The sequence below is a fragment of the Pelophylax lessonae genome (assembly GCF_965119305.1).
Source record: "Pelophylax lessonae genome assembly, chromosome: 9".
Classification (NCBI taxonomy): domain Eukaryota; kingdom Metazoa; phylum Chordata; class Amphibia; order Anura; family Ranidae; genus Pelophylax; species Pelophylax lessonae.
In genome coordinates, this window is record NC_138776.1 from 25,403,243 (window position 1) to 25,419,378 (window position 16,136).

A 16,136-nucleotide genomic window follows, 5' to 3' on the forward strand; every position below is an offset into this window, starting at 1 on the left:
CAACCACCCATAATGCCCACCCCAGCTCTATCCACCCCAAATGCCCCCTCAGCTCCATCCACCCCAAATGCCCACCCCAGCTCCATCCACCCCAAATGTCCCCCAGCTCCATGCACCCCAAATGCCCCCCCAGCTCCATCCACCCCAAATGCCCCCCAGCTCCATCCACCCCAAAATGCCCCCCCAGCTCCATCCACCCCCTCCCCATGCTTCCCTACTCTGCAAGTTAGTATGGCTAAAAGACCTCAGATCAGCCACGTCTTGCAGAGTGGTATACTGCTCCCCGCCTCCTCCTCTGTGTACATGAAAACACAGGAAGGAGGAGGGGCGGGTTCAGTGCACTCCACTCTGCACTGTGTCAGAGGCAGCCAGGGACTTAGACTGGCTGCCATGTGTTGCTCGCGGCGTGCAGGAACCAAGCGGCACGCTCGGCCACGGGCATTCCGGGACTCAGCCCCGATTGGCCAGGATCCCGGGACACGGACCATTTTCTAGGATGATCCCAGCGAATCAGGGCCGGTTGGGAGTCATGCATTAAATCTTTGCTATTCATTACTGCAATGCATACATATGCTGGCATTTTTGTATTTACAAAAAAAAAAAAGGGGTCTTTAAAAAAAAAAAGTGCAAATGCCTCAGTTTATACTGTATGCGTATTTTGTTAGCTCCATCTAGTGGCAATAATGTGGCATTTTCCTGAAATAATAACTAATAAAATTATATATAAATATTATATATTATATAAAATTAATGTACTATTTATTTACAGTCTATACATATTATAGATGTGTGTACCAAAGTAAGAGGTAAATCAGTCATAATGTTATTGTTAGGCTGACTGACACACACTGAGGATGCTGTATTTAGTCTGGACATCCAAGCTTCAATGACTTCTGGCTTGGACCCTCCTGTCTTTACAGAACCACCATCTCTCTTGGAATTCTGTTACAAAAGCACATAAAATGAAGTCTGGCTTTACACCCGAGGGTAAAGACCACCAATGTTGCTGCTTCCTTAATAAGCTTCTTGCTTGTGAAAAACTTCATAAATTTAATCCCATGTGTACGGAGATTACGGAGGTTGAACTGATAACTTTGTGTTACAGATCCATTTCTTTACATATCGTCCGCTCTCACTTTTCAGGCCGTTGTCGTTCAGGAAAACATGTTCAGAATTTTTAGGGGTCGTCTGCAGTCTCTCAATCTTAAAGCTGGAAAAAAAAAAATATTTCATTGCTTGAAAGGTTTTGTTTATATCATGCAGTACACAACACTGAGGACAAAGGATTTATGGAAACAAGACTAAGGACTAAGCTTGCATGGGTGCTATGGGTGCAATGGGTGGCCCTCCAGCTGTTTCAGAACTACAAGTCCCATGAGACATTGCAAGGCTGACAGTTACAGGCATGATTTCCAAAGGCAGAGGCATGATGGGACTTGTAGGTCCGCAAAAGCTGGAGGGCCACAGGTTGAGCACTCATGGACTAAGGAAACAAAAAGAAAAAATTAAGTTAACATATTTTCAAAAACGTATTCTATGATACAGTATGTCATACATAGCGTGGTTTGTAGAAATTGAGCATTATGCCTAAATTAGCTTACTGGACATATAATTTCACTGCTATGTCCATTAACCTCCCTGGCGGTATGATTATGTCAGGAATTATGTACCAAAAGCGGTACAATTTTTTGATATTTATAATATATATAATATAATATAATATTAATAATATCATTTATAATTAACAATTTATAATATTTGATATTTTTCTGATACTAAGGTGATACAGTGTAATCCTCTCAGATTACATTGTATCACCTCCTTTTTATGTGTGTGTGTTTTGTGCAACATTTGAATTTCCCTCCCAGTTCCGCTCCCATGCACCATTGCTGCTGCAGGGAACGGAACTAGGAAGTCATCAGAGCGACGGACGGCGCGGCGGGGATCTCGGCGGCGATCACAGCAATGGGAGATCATATCGCTTGATCACCAGGAGAAGGTAAGGAACCCCGCAGCAGGCTCTGCACATCTACCCCGAGCGTGACTCGGGGATACCGATCCTAGCATGAAAAATCCACCCCAAGTCACGCTCGGGGTTACCGCTAAGGGAGTTAATATGGAACTGGCCATGGTGCCAATAACATCCTACCCTTGTAAGCAGGTTGGAAACTGCTTAACAACTTCTGGACCACCCGCCGCATATTTTGTTACTTTGTTGTTAAATACCGGTGTTAAGGCAGCAGATAGCTGCCATAACTCCGGTATTTCTCTACACGGCCGGCGGTCCCGATTGTATTCCCCGTTTACCAGAGCCTTCGGTAGCATGGAAAACGATCCAGTCCTTCCGTGTCCCAGGCAGAAAGTCAAGTTAGGGCAAGATGGCCCCCACTCAAACCTATGACCTTGGAGGACCGGAGCGACGTCATACGCCGCTTCCTCCCAACAGCCTAAAAAGCCTATTTTTTTTATTTTTTTTGGACTGAAAAGATGTCTTTTTGACCCCAGATCTCACATTAAAGAGGTCCTGTCCTGAAAATTTATATTACAAGGAATGTTTACATTCCTTGTAATAGGAATAAAAGTGATCAAAAAAACTTTTTTAAAGGGACCGTGTAAAAAAATAAAAAAAATTGTATAATAAATAAGATTTTTTTTTTTTTAAAGCGCCCCACGCGCAAAAGCGAACGCATACGCAAGTAGCGCCCACACATGTGAGGTATCACCACGATCGTTAGAGCAAGAGCAATAATTTTAGCCCTAGACTTCCTCTGTCACTCTAAACTGGTAACCTGTAGAAAATTTTAAAGCGTTGCCTTTAGAGATATTTTAAGTACCAATGTTTGTCGCCATTCCACAAGCGTGCTCAATTTTGAAGCATGAGATGGGTATCTATTTACTTGGCGTAACATTATCTTTCACGGTATAGAAACAAATTGGGCTAACTGTACTGTATTCTGATTTTTAATTAAAAAAAGTGTATTTGTTCCAAAAAAAAATGCGTTTGTGAGACCGCTGCACAAATGCTGTGTAATATAAAGTATTGCAACGATCTCCATTTTATTCTCTAGGGTCTCTGCTAAAAAAAAAGGATACAATCTTTGGGGGTACTAAGTAATTTTCTAGCAAAAAATACTGATTTTTACCTTGTAAACAACAAGTGTCAGAAATAGGCCTGGTCCTTAAGTGAGTAAAAAGGCATTTGCATTAGGCATTTGCCCAGGCTGGGTTGGGAAGAGGCTAAGTTCACTGCTCCCAGTACATTTAGGGCTTCAGCAGGCCCACCTGTGGTAAAAATTTAGGGAAGGCTGAGGCCCGGCTGCTGATCTTGTTACATCCTAGGACAAGGAGAAACCATCTCTACTACCTTCTATACAGGAGATCCCGGGGTGCCACAAACTTTGTACTCTGCTACTATGGATTAAGGCCTTAAAGGTATGGCTGGGCCATTTAGCAGTAGTCAGGGTTTGCATTTTTATCTTGGCTGCTCTACTGTTGATCAGCAAAGACTGTCAAGTTCCCTTGGTCTAAAGTTTTTCAAAGGGGTGCATACTGGGGCTGGCATATCCAATATAACCTGGTACTGGAAAGCACTAGAGGGGTATGAGGTACATTACACTACAGTGTCAAGTCAGTATGTAAGAAGAAAAGAACAAGGACATTTCTAAGGGTAACCAAGTACATATGCATAATAGAGATTGACCGATTATCGGCAAAGCCGATATATCGGGGGCCGGTATGCACTTTCCCCGCTATATCGGAATCGGCCACCAAGGTGACCGATATTTCAGAAAGTGCTTGTACCGGAGTGATGCCTGCAGTTAGAGACATCACCCCGGTACTGGCGTCCATAGCCAACGGTTGGCTGTCTTGTAATGACAACTGATGCGGCTTCTAAGCCGCTCGGCTGTCATTACAAGGGGCGGGAGGGGACGTCCCCCCCCTCCTGCTGCCTTCCGGGGGGAGACCCGGGCAACCAGCCTGCACGGCCGCCGAAGACCCGATAAAAGTCGCATTTGGCTCTGATCGGGTCTCCATGCAAAAACCTGGAAGTGATGTGACATCATGAAACATGAGTGACATCACTTCCGGGCACTGTCTGGCGCAAGATTAAAAATAATAACAGCATTCAAATCAGCCAAACTTGGCGTTTTGAATGCTTTTACGTGCAGAGGAGGGGCTTGGGGTCTTTTAGACCCCAGATCCCTCCACAAGAGTACCTGTCAAATAAAAAAAATACATTTTTTTTGTATGAAAATATCGGCCAATATCAGCCGATACTGATATGCATTGGCCAAATTATCAGTATCTGCAACAAAAAAACAATATCGGTCGATCACTAATGCGCAACACATGGCAACCAGTTGAGTATCAGGGAAAGGTGACGGGTTCTCCAGAAGTGAGGGATTCTCTGCTTAGGCATCCTCCCTAGAGGTCTGTCTCCCATAGCAACTGGGAACAGACCAGCATTACGGTCTAAGCGCATGGTATGGGAGGAAGAGTTAACACAGGACACGCATGAGTCTGATGGAATTTAATTCTGTTACTGGGAATAGGTAACAGAAGAATGCTGGCTGGTGGAGGTGGCGTGACTTTCCCGCCACTCTGAATACAAGTAGAAGTTCTGGTGTATAGAGAGATGGGAAACTACCTAACACACAACTGACCTCAGGAGACTGACTTAATGTTAGACTGTACACATGACCGCAGTTACCGCCTAGTTCTGGGCATTGGTGAGCGCGCCCTCGGGCACAGGTAGTACATAGGCAAAATAGGAACTGCCCAACACACTCTTCTGGGAAGGCTTTCTGTAAGATTTTGGAGTGTTTGTGGGAATCTGTGCCCATTTAACCAAAAGAACATTTATGAGGTCAGATACTGATGGATGAGAAGACCTGGCTTACAATCAGCATTCCAACTCATCCTAAAGATGTTCAGTAGGGTTGAGGTCAGGGCTCTGTGTAGGCCACTTGAGTCCCTCAGCACCAAACTGATCATCAGTGTTAATTTTGGCAGCAAATTTCGATTTAGTTTTAGTCTTAGTCTTTTGACTAAAATGGCATTTTAGTTTTAGTCCCATTTTAGTCTTCTGCAACTGTTTTAGTTTTGGTTGTATTTAGTCAACTAAATCTCCAGTACATTTTAGTCGACTAAAATCGAATGTGTTTAGTTAAAAAAATGCATTATTTAACCACTTGCCGACCAGCCGTCACACTTTTACTGTGGCAGGTCGGCTCTGTTACGCAAAACGAGGTACCTGTATGTCGTTTCGTGTAATAGCCAATGGGGGCATGCAAAAAGGAGAGCCAAACAGATTGGCTAGTGGGGGAGCCAATCAGTGGGTCTGAAGACGTGATGTCTGCTGGCCATCCGCGATCGCTCCCCATAGAGACAGAGCGGCAGTCTGCCTATATAAACATGGCAGACTGCCGTTCTGTCACAGATGAACACAGGAGGGATCCTGTGTTCCTGCTATTTAGGAACACAGGTCTCTGTGTAAAGCCCCGTACACACGTACCGATCGTCGGCCGACCGATCGGCCGTCTTTTGTCCCCGGGCTGTCCTGTCAGCTGAAAAGTGCAAAAGACTGCACATGAATTTTGTCCGCCGACTGCAGAAGTGATGTCATGTGATGGTTAACTTTTCCTGTGTTTTTTCTTTTCTGAGCATGCCCAGTCTTGCAAATCTGCTGTCTGTCGGCCGAAATCTGTACTGACTGGCGAACAATCGGCCGTTCTGGTGTCGGCATACAAAAATTTTAATGCTGTTCGGCCGAAAATGCGCTGTCGGCTGTTGGAAGCATCATACTAACAAGCCGAAATTCGGCCGATCGGTCGACGGCTGAATCTTTTCGGCCGACAATCTGCACGTGTGTACGGGCCTTTAATCTAGTGAGTACATCCCCCACACAGTTAGAAAGCATTACCTAGGAGTACACCTAACTCTTTGATCGCCCCTGGTGTTACCCCCCGCCCTGCCAGTGTCATTAGTACAGTAACAGTGCATATTTTTAGCACTGATCACTGTATCGGTGTCACTGGTCCCCTCAAAAGTGTCAGTTAGGGGTCCGATCTGTCTGCCGCAATGTTGCAGTCCCGTTAAACATCGCTGATCGCCACCATTACTAGTGAAAAAATAAATAAATAAAAATGCCATAAATCTTTCCTCTAGTTTGTAGACGCGATAACTTTGCAAACCGCAAACCAATCAATATACACTTATTGGGATTTTTTTTACCAAAAATATGTAACAGAATACAAATTGGTCTAAAATTATGAAAGTATTAGATTAGTTAATTTGGGAATGTTATATAACAGAAAGTAAAAAATATTGCTTTTTTTTTCAGAATTGTCGCTCTCACTTTTTTTTTTAAAGCGCAAAAAAATAAAGACTGCAGAGGTGATCAAATACCACCAAAAGAAAGCTCTATTTGTGGGGAAAAAAGGACATCCATTTTATTTGGGTACAGCGTCACATGACCGCGCAATTGTCAGTTAAAATAACGCAGTGCCGTATCGCAAAAAAATGGCCCGGTCATTAAGGGGATTAATCCTTCCGGTCCAGAGGTGGTTAAGCATTTCTCTTGAATTTCAAAACTCAAACACTCCTGGAGTAAAAAAAAAAAACACCTAAAATTATGTTATTATTTATGGTTTGCACAAACTACACAGACACAGATTTAGTCATTATATAACCCCTTTACTTTGTAAAACCAAGTTTTGTTACAAAAATATTGCTTTTTTGAGTGACAGCTTTATTCCTTGCTTTAAGTACATGCTACTTTTCTGTTGTTGAGAACAAGTAGCCCAAAACCCACCCACACATTGCACAGTCAATTAAATCACTGTTTGGACAAATGCATACACAAGTGGAACATACCAAGGTGGAAGATCTTAACCACTTGCCAACTGCCGCACGACTATTTACGTCGGCAGTCAGCCCCTCACAGGCAAAGCAATGTAGATCTACGTCACTAGCCTGTGAGGCTCTAGGGAGCGAGCAGAACGCCACCGGGGGCGCACTCCCGCTCGCTCATGGACCCCACCCGATGTCCGCCGCTCACTCGCGATCGTCAGTTACACCGGGAGAAAGGCAGGCGGCTAATGTAAACACAGCCGCCTGTCATTCTCTACTGTGTAACAGCAGAGATCATACGGTCCTGCTATGTAGGACCGTAGATCTGTGCTGTTACATCACTAGCCACATCCAATCACAGTTAGAAGCACGCCCCTAGGGACACACTTAACCCCTCCCTCTCTAATAAAGTTAACCCCTTCCCTGCCAGTGTCATTTTTACAGTAACAGTGCATATGTATAGCACTGATTACTGTAGTAATGTCACTGGTAACCCCAAAAGTGTCAAAAATGTCAGTCAAGGGTGCGATCTGTCCGCCCCAATGTCGCAGTCCCACAAAAAAAAAAATCGCAGATCGCCGCCATTACTCGTTAAAGAAAAAAACAATAGAAATGACAAACATCTTTCCCTTAGATAGTAAACGCAATAACTTTTGCGCAAACCAATCAAAATACGCTTTTTGCGATTTTTTTTACCAAACATATGTAGCAGAAAACAATTGGCCTAAAATGTTAAAAAATTTAGATTTTTTACATTTTTTTTTGGGGGGGGGGGGTGGGATTTCATAAAAAAATGTGAAAAATATTGTTATTTTTGCAAAATTGTCGCTTTTTTTTGTTTATAGCGCATGATCAAAAAATCGCACAGGTGATCAAATACCACCAAAAGAAAGCTCTGTTTGTGGGAAAAAAAGGACATCAATTTCATTTGGGTACAACGTCGCACGAGCGCGCAATTGTCCGTTAAAGTCACGCAGCGCCGAATCGCAAAATAGGCCCTGGTCAGGAAGGGGGTAAAATCTTCCGGGGCTTAAGTGGTTAAGAGTTATAACAGACAATAGGAGTAGTATGGTGGCAGCATTTAAAAAAAAAACACAGCAGCAGAAGAACCACCCAACTCTAGCGAAGAAGACTCCCCCATGACAAAAAGTGACAGTGAGTCCATAATTAATGATCTACGGTTGGTGAGCCATTTTTGTTATTCTTTTACATGATGACACTACAGTCAATTATCAGACGGATATGAGATGAATGATCTTGGAGCTGTCTGCTCTACTGGTGTATCTATTATTTTTCCACTTTATTTGCATCTTGTGTAAAACGATTCCCATAAGATGTTGAACCGGACACTGTGTGGTCTCGTCTGGTGCATACCTTGTGGTCCACATGATGCAGCAGAAGGAGTCAAGTGTTAAGAGAATCTTTGATAAAGCCAGATCAATTGTGAACATCTTCAAGTCTTCTATTCCATTGCAACACTGAAGATATTGGAGCAGGGTTTCTTAACCAGGGTTCCATGGAACCCTAGGGTTCCTCCTGAGGTTGCTAGAGGTTCCTCCTGAGGTTGCTAGGGGTTCCTTGAGCAATGGGCGATTTCTGCTTCTCAGATAAGTTCCCACTGACACCATTGTTCCTTTTAGCTATCTGTAAGGGGGTAATTCTTCCCAATGATGACAAGAGTAAGGAGCGTTCTTCCCACTGACTGTCACACTAATTTGTCAGGAGTTGTAGATTTTACATTTTTAGCAGAGGTTCCCCGAGACCAGAATTTTATTTCAAGGGTTCCTCTGTGTTGAAAAGGTTGAGAAAGGCTGTATTGGAGCATTGTGACCTTACTCTTTTAAATGGCTGCCCCACATGCTGGTCAAGTAATACCACTAGTACATTCAACATGATTAAAAGACTTCTCAAACTGAAAGAGTCGGTCTGCCAAATCGCAAACAAGGTTGGATGGGACACAGCTTGCTCCCTAGTTAAATGGAAAAAGCTCACATCATTGCATGATCTACTGCTGTCTTTTGCAGAGCGGAACATACTAAAACCCTCCAGAGTAATACCGTGGTCATGTGTATGCGCTCTTTGATTTAAGCCCCGTACACACGATCAGATTATCGAACGATCTGTCTTCCGTTTTTTTTAGCATGCTAGTCTGATGTGGAAAGTGAAGAGGTTATTTTCATACGAATTTTCCCGTACGACAGAATTCTACTTCAGAAGTGATGTCATGTGTTGGATTGCTTTCTATGTGTTCTTTCATCTCTGAGCATGCCTAGTCTTGCTCATAAGATTTTTCCCCATCGAAATCTGCACTAATGAGACGAAAATCAGATGTTGTGTTGACAGAGGACAAAAATTTTATAGCCTGCACACCAGGATTTTGTCAGCCGAAAAGTCGGAGTCGGCTGTCGAAAGCACCAAACTAACCATCCGAAAATCGGCAGATCGGTCGTCGGACGAAATATCCCTTCTGAATTTCTTATCGTGTGTACGGGCCTTTACTCTCTACTCAGCCACCTTGAGGACTTTAAACAGAACACTAGTTACCAAGACCTTGCCACAATTGTACAGAAATTGAAAGCAAATGTGAACCAGAGTTTTGTTTCATTAATTTTTAGATCCAAGTAACTGTTGAAATGTTTTCGCCAATGGTTGCAGCAGCGGTTTGTTTTTTGTCAATTTTGCTGTCTGTGAAAACCCTTGTTGATGTGGCGGATGAGAATATTCGGGAACTGCTCAAGAAGGTAGAGGAGTATGCCCATGCTGTAAGAAAATCCACATTGTCCCACTTATATGATGAGGATCTGTCTGACTCTGAAGATGATGTGTATGAAGAGGAGAATATTGAAAAACCACAGGAAGTGGAAGAAGCACCATCCACATCAAGGGGGGGTTGGGGGAATGGCGCTGCCTAGTGGCCAGAAGTGTGTATAAAATCTGGAGTGCCAAATGGATATGGCAATAAATAAGTAGGTATAACTAAGAATATAATGACAAGATAAAAAGGAGGTATTGTAAAAACTGTAGGAGTATATAAAATATATAATATAAACAAGTGTCAGTGGGTCAAAGGGTCATGTGCATAAATGGCCCTATAAGGTGGCATGTGCATATATGACCATAAATCAATATTTAAACAGATATATAAATGAGTGTCAAAAATAACAAGTGAATAAGTGACCACAAGTGAGGTGAGGTCCAAAGTATACAATATTACAATATAAATATCATGAACTCAAAGTGACATGTGCGTGAATGACCAAGGCTGGTGTGCACCAACATAAACTAGTGACAAATAGATAAATAATAGACGTGATGGTGTATCCAAAGGATAACTATAACTCTCCTGAAATGTCATCCTGTCACATGTCACTCATGGATGAAGTCTAAAGGCAGCCATGCTGATGCACAGGCTTGTTCCATTGTTGCCATCATCTGTATGTCCATCCTAAGCAATGATATGCAGCCCATATTAGAGTGAATGCATGTAAACAGGAGGATAAGGAGATCAACGGTACTGAGATATAACAAACGATTAAAAAAAACGAACACAACACTTTCTTAAAAACTGAATTCATGGGAACTCCTTTGGTGATCTCCACCAGAACTGCTGTGGCCAGTACAAAGAAAAATTATGGTATTCCACTTCCATCACAATTCAGTGTCCATAATGTAGATTAAAAAAATAATCAAACATAGTAGCAAAATGTTATAATAAAATCATGCGCTAATTCTAATCTCTACAATACCAAACCTATATTCAACATAGAGAAATAATAGTCCAAAGTGGGAAAAGTGAGAACATTTGTGAATATCCAAAGAAAAAGTAGTAAGGAATGTGACCTTGAAAGAAAAGGCATCCAATAGTGAATGTAGATCCCCCACCAGATGGCACAAATACTGTATGCCCTTACCAGATGGGAATGACCCCCTTACTTAAACAGAGGTCAGATACGTAAAGCATCAATAGTGTGATCTTGCAGGGATCCTTAAATGGGCCACAGAAGGCTGGATATAACTCAAATCCTTTCCGACCATATAAGACTGGGATTTTTATAATCCATCCATCCTCATGATTGATACAGAAAACAGAAGCAAAAAGCGCAATATAGTGAAAAACCGTGTAAAATTTTTATATTATTTTAAAACGTAATACACTCACATTAAAACACCGCAATTGCGCTTGAAAATATAAGACAAACTTTCCGGCCAGTAAGAAAATGGCTTCCAGGAGAACTTCCGGCTACGTGATGACGTCTGCAGCAGGATCTTCCCTGCGCATTTTGTCACACCCGAAATCTTCCGGGGCACAGACAGGTTTTCTCTACATTGACCTAAGCACGGTTTTCATTATTTCCAATCACTATAAAAAATAATCAGTTCCTTTTGCTGTAGGATATACATCATTATTATGACCTTGTGGCAAAGGACAAAGACAAAGTACTGCAAAAAAAATCCTATCACTTGATTCTTCAAGATATGAGGCTAGATAAAATTATGAATACCCATTTAAAAATGTGAGATCAGCTTTGGTTGGAGGGTTTTTAGATTTACAAACATGAACTTACATATCTTCAGAATACGATGTTCCATTGGTCCAGACCCAGCCTGTATCATCTTTATTCCTACTAAGTCCGATCCAGTGATTACTGCTGCCCTTGTAGCGCAATAAGAAACTCTACAGGAAAGAAAAGTGATTTGTGAAAACCACCAAACAAGGTGAAATTAAAATATGTGTAAATCCTAACATGCTTGGGACAAACACAGATCTATAGTCAGACAATAAAGTTAACTAAAAAAAATAAATAAATGGGCAGACTCAATGGACTTCTTGGTCTTTTTCTGCCGTGTAGTGTTCTATGTATATAGTGTAATAGAATTGTATTATGATCATGTCCAGTGGTGGGTCATGTTGGAGGTGTAGTGTTCTATATATAGAGTGTAATAGAATTGTATTATGGTCATGTCCAGTGGTGGCCATGTTGGGGGGCGTAGTGTTCTATGTATAGAGTGTAATAGCATTGTATTATCATCATGTCCAGTGGTGGCCATGTTGGGGGTGTAGTGTTCTATGTATAGAGTGTAATAGGATTGTATTATCATCATGTCCAGTGGTGGGTCATGTTGGGGTGTAGTGTTCTATGTATAGAGTGTAATAGAATTGTATTATGATCATGTCCAGTGGTGGGCCATGTTGGAGGTGTAGTGTTCTATGTATAGAGTGTAATAGAATTGTATTATGATCATGCCCAGTGGTGGGCCATGTTGGGGGTGTAGTGTTCTATGTATAGAGTGTAATAGAATTGTATTATAATCATGTCCAGTGGTGGGCCATGTTGGGGGTGTAGTGTTCTATGTATAGAGTGTAATAGAATTGTATTATGATCATGCCCAGTGGTGGGCCATGTTGGGGGTGTAGTGTTCTATGTATAGAGTGTAATAGAATTGTATTATGATCATGTCCAGTGGGGGGGGTCATGTTGGGGTGTAGTGTTCTATGTATAGAGTGTAATAGAATTGTATTATGATCATGCCCAGTGGTGGGTCATGTTGGGGGTGTAGTGCTCTATGTATAGAGTGTAATAGAATTGTATTATGATCATGTCCAGTGGTGGGCCATGTTGGAGGTGTAGTGTTCTATGTATAGAGTGTAATCGAATTGTATTATGATCATGTCCAGTGGTGGGTCATGTTGGAGGTGTAGTGTTCTATGTATAGAGTGTAATAGAATTGTATTATGATCATATCCAGTGGGGGGTCATGTTGGGGGATGTAGTGTTCTATGTATAGAGTGTAATAGAATTGTATTATGATCATGTCCAGTGGTGGTCATGTTGGGGATGTAGTGTTCTATGTATAGAGTGTAATAGAATTGTATTATGATCATGTCCAGTGGTGGTCATGTTGGGGGGTGTAGTGTTCTATGTATAGAGTGTAATAGAATTGTATTATGATCATGTCCAGTGGTGGGTCATGTTGGGGGTGTAGTGTTCTATGTATAGAGTGTAATAGAATTGTATTATGACCATGTCCAGTGGTGGGTCATGTTGGAGGTGTAGTGTTCTATGTATAGAGTGTAATAGAATTGTATTATGATTATGTCCAGTGGTGGGTCATGTTGGGGGTGTAGTGTTCTATGTATAGAGTGTAATAGAATTGTATTATAATCATGTCCGGTGGTAGGCCATGTTGGGGGGTGTAGTGTTCTATGTATAGAGTGTAATAGAATTGTATTATGATCATGTTCAGCCGTCAGTATAACTCACCAATTCCAGTTGATTCTCAATATCTGCCAGTGATGAATTGTGAGATTTACAGAACTCCTTGCTGTTGCTCCATGTTTCTCGTGTTTCTGAGAAGTAATAACATTTATCTCTGTGCAAGATCCAGCCATCCATGCTACATCCAGTAACAATTATAGGCTTTTCCTTTTGTGTTCCTGTTTTTTTTTTTTTTTTTTTGTAAACAGAGAATTGCTTTGTTTTAATTGTTTTTTTTTTTAAACTTTAAAATTTTTTATTGAGTTATCAATAATAAAGTAAGAACAACCATAGTTACAGATCAAACCTTATACAAAGGCAATTGTGGCTACTAAAGATTGACAATCCTTGGCAAAATATACATAAAGTAAACAAAAACTTAATGGCTAAGTGCCCGTTCACATACGAGCGAAGCTACTTCCCGGGGCGACCTCCGAGATCGCGGTGCGACCAGCACGCCGCGACCTCGGAGTGGCCGCCACGGACTTCATATCATTGAAGTCTATGGCGGTCGCCTCCTGGTCGCCCTAAAGAAGCTCCGGACCCTTTTTCTAAGTCGGAGTGACTTGTGTCGCTCCTATTACAACGGGTCCACAGCTTCCCTATGGAAGGTGACCTACTAATGTGAACGGGGACTTAGTCTTTCAAGTATTTCAAAGCTCTAGGATGTAACAACCAAACTTTCCAGAGTTTTTTTTTAAATCTAGAAGTAGTGAAGGGAAATGCTTTTTTTTTTTAACAGCATTAGCAAAGCCTTTTATATTGCTCAGGTTTAGATAATGTAGTATGAAGAAAAGGAATTGGGGGCATGTATTTACATAGATTGGCACAAGTATAAGGCTCCATTCACATGTAGGCGTTTTGGGGCGTTTTGGGGGCGTTTTTCTGCTCTAGGATCAGCTCTCAAAACACCCAACAAGAAAAATCCTATTCATTTCAATGGCTCCTGTTAACATCTGAGCGTTTTGACGCCGTGAGCAAAACGCACAACGCTCAAAAAAGTACATGAGCTTCTTTTTGGGCGGATTATAGGCGTTTTCCATTGGTCTCTAGTCAATCTAAAAACGCCTGCACAAAAAACGCCTGTAAAAATGCCTGTAAAACGCCTGCAAAAACACCCATAAAAACGCCTGAAAAAACGCCCATAAAAACGCCTGTAATAGCAACGCCAAGATGTGAACGTAGCCTAAAACCTACACCACTCTTCTGAACTGAGAAAATGAATGACTGAAAAGGGACACAAGACTCTTTGTTAATTAATATTAATTTGGTCTAATTTCTATACTGCATCGGTACCAGACACAGCACAGAAAGCCTGAGAGCTGGAACTGAAACAGGTCTATCTAGTTTGTTTGGTTATGCAGCACACGCCACTCATAACAGTTTCCTGTGCCATTATAAGGAGGCAGAAAACTGTGTTACCCATGGTAATGAAATCTAGAACTAGGAAAGGTTCTGTGATAGCAGCCAATAATATTTGAGCTTTATTTTGTTTTATATATTTTTAGCTATAAACGTTTTTTTTTACTAGCACAAAAAAGATAGGGTGCCCCATGCCACTGTAATGTGCCACAATTTATTTTCTTTTTTTTCTTTGTTTCAATAATTTTTAGACCCCATTCAGACTAGCGCGACTTGTCAGGCGACTTGGTCGCCTGACAAGTCGCGGTGGGTCGCTCGCCATTGAGTAGTACAGGACCCGTTCTAATAGGAGCGACACAAGTCGCTCCAACTTAGAAAAAGGGTCCTGTACTTCTTTGGGGCGACCTGGAGGCGACTTGCATTGACTTCAATGATATGAAGTCCGTGCAAGTCGCGCCGAGGTCGCGGTGCACGCTGTGCACCGCGACTTCACAGGTCGCCCCATCAAGTCGTGTCGCCCCTGTCTGAACGGGGTCTTATTGATTATCACAATAAATGACAAAGGAAAACTGTAAACAGTATATAGCATAACATGGTACATGATGCAAACATATATTTCCAAGATTACAAATAGTACAAGTTATAATGGGGGAAGTGTGTTCCCATTGACCCATATGCTCCATACTTGGGACCATGTCTTTTCTTAAAAAAAAAAAAAATAGAAGCTGTTTTCCAGTGAGCATCATATGGAGCTTTAGGGGTGACCTCTGGGCAGATATTGCACTTCCATGAAATTGAAAAATATACAATATATACATTGGTGATGGCGATTTCATCAATGCGTGATCTCGGAGGTTAGACACAAGCTTGGCTTAATTAACCACTTAAGCCCCAGAAGATTTTACCCCCTTCCTGACCAGGCCCTATTTTGCGATTTGGCACTGTGTGATTTTAACGGACAATTGCACGGTTGTGCGACGCTGTACCCAAATGAAATTGACGTCCTTTTTTCCCACAAACAGAGCTTTCTTTTGGTGGTATTTGATCACCTGTGCGATTTTTACTTTTTGCGCTATAAACAAAAAAAACAGCGTAAATTTTGAAAAAATAACAATATTTTTCATATTTTTTTATATGAAATTCCCCCCCAAAAAATGTAAAAATCAAATTAACATTTTAGGCCAATTTGTTTTCTGCTACATATGTTTGGTAAAAAAAATTTCAATAAGCGTATTTTGATTGGTTTGCGCAAAAGTTATTGCGTTTACTAACTAAGGGAAAGATTTTTGTCATTTTTATTGTTTTTTTTTTTAACGAGTAATGGCGGCGATCTGCGATTTTTTTTTTTTGCGGGACTGCAACATTGCGGCGGACAGATCGGACCCTTGACTGACATTTTTGACACTTTTGGGCGTACCAGTGACATTACTACAGTAATCAGTGCTATACATATGCACTGTTACTGTAAAAATTACACTGACAGGGAAGGGGTTAACTTTATTGGTGATGCAGGAGTTAAGTGTGTCCCTAGGGGCGTGCTTCTTACTGTAAAGGGGTGTGGCTTTGGATGTAACCACAGAGACATACGATCCTACATAGCAGGATCGTATGATCTCTGCAGTTACATCCAGGGAGAATGACAGACGGCTTTGTTTACATCAGCCG

At 41.7% G+C, this 16,136-nt stretch overlaps 1 protein-coding gene across 1 annotated transcript; it reads right to left on the bottom strand.

Moving 5' to 3' along the window:
* Positions 1–1,037: 1,037 nt before the first annotated feature.
* On the bottom strand, positions 1,038–13,273 carry LOC309563558 (C-type lectin domain family 2 member D-like). Its single transcript, XM_082268020.1, has 3 exons — positions 13,116–13,273; positions 11,418–11,527; positions 1,038–1,210 (listed from the first exon to the last, which is right to left on the bottom strand). Exons 1-3 carry the CDS (start codon positions 13,245–13,247, stop codon positions 1,072–1,074), a joined length of 381 nt encoding a protein of 126 aa, XP_082124146.1. The 5' UTR covers positions 13,248–13,273; the 3' UTR covers positions 1,038–1,071.
* Between the last annotated feature and the right edge of the window lie 2,863 nt (positions 13,274–16,136).

What these genes read in the sequence shown, in the direction of transcription:
- LOC309563558 (XM_082268020.1), bottom strand. Translation starts at nt 13,247, where the DNA reads ATGGATGGCTGGATCTTGCACAGAGATAAATGTTATTACTTCTCAGAA. An exon ending in TTGAGAATCAACTGGAATTG is followed by an intron (nt 11,528 to 13,115) that starts GTGAGTTATACT and finishes TCTTTCCTGTAG; the next exon opens with AGTTTCTTATTGCGCTACAA. An exon ending in ACATCGTATTCTGAAGATAT is followed by an intron (nt 1,211 to 11,417) that starts GTAAGTTCATGT and finishes TTTTTTTTCCAG; the next exon opens with CTTTAAGATTGAGAGACTGC.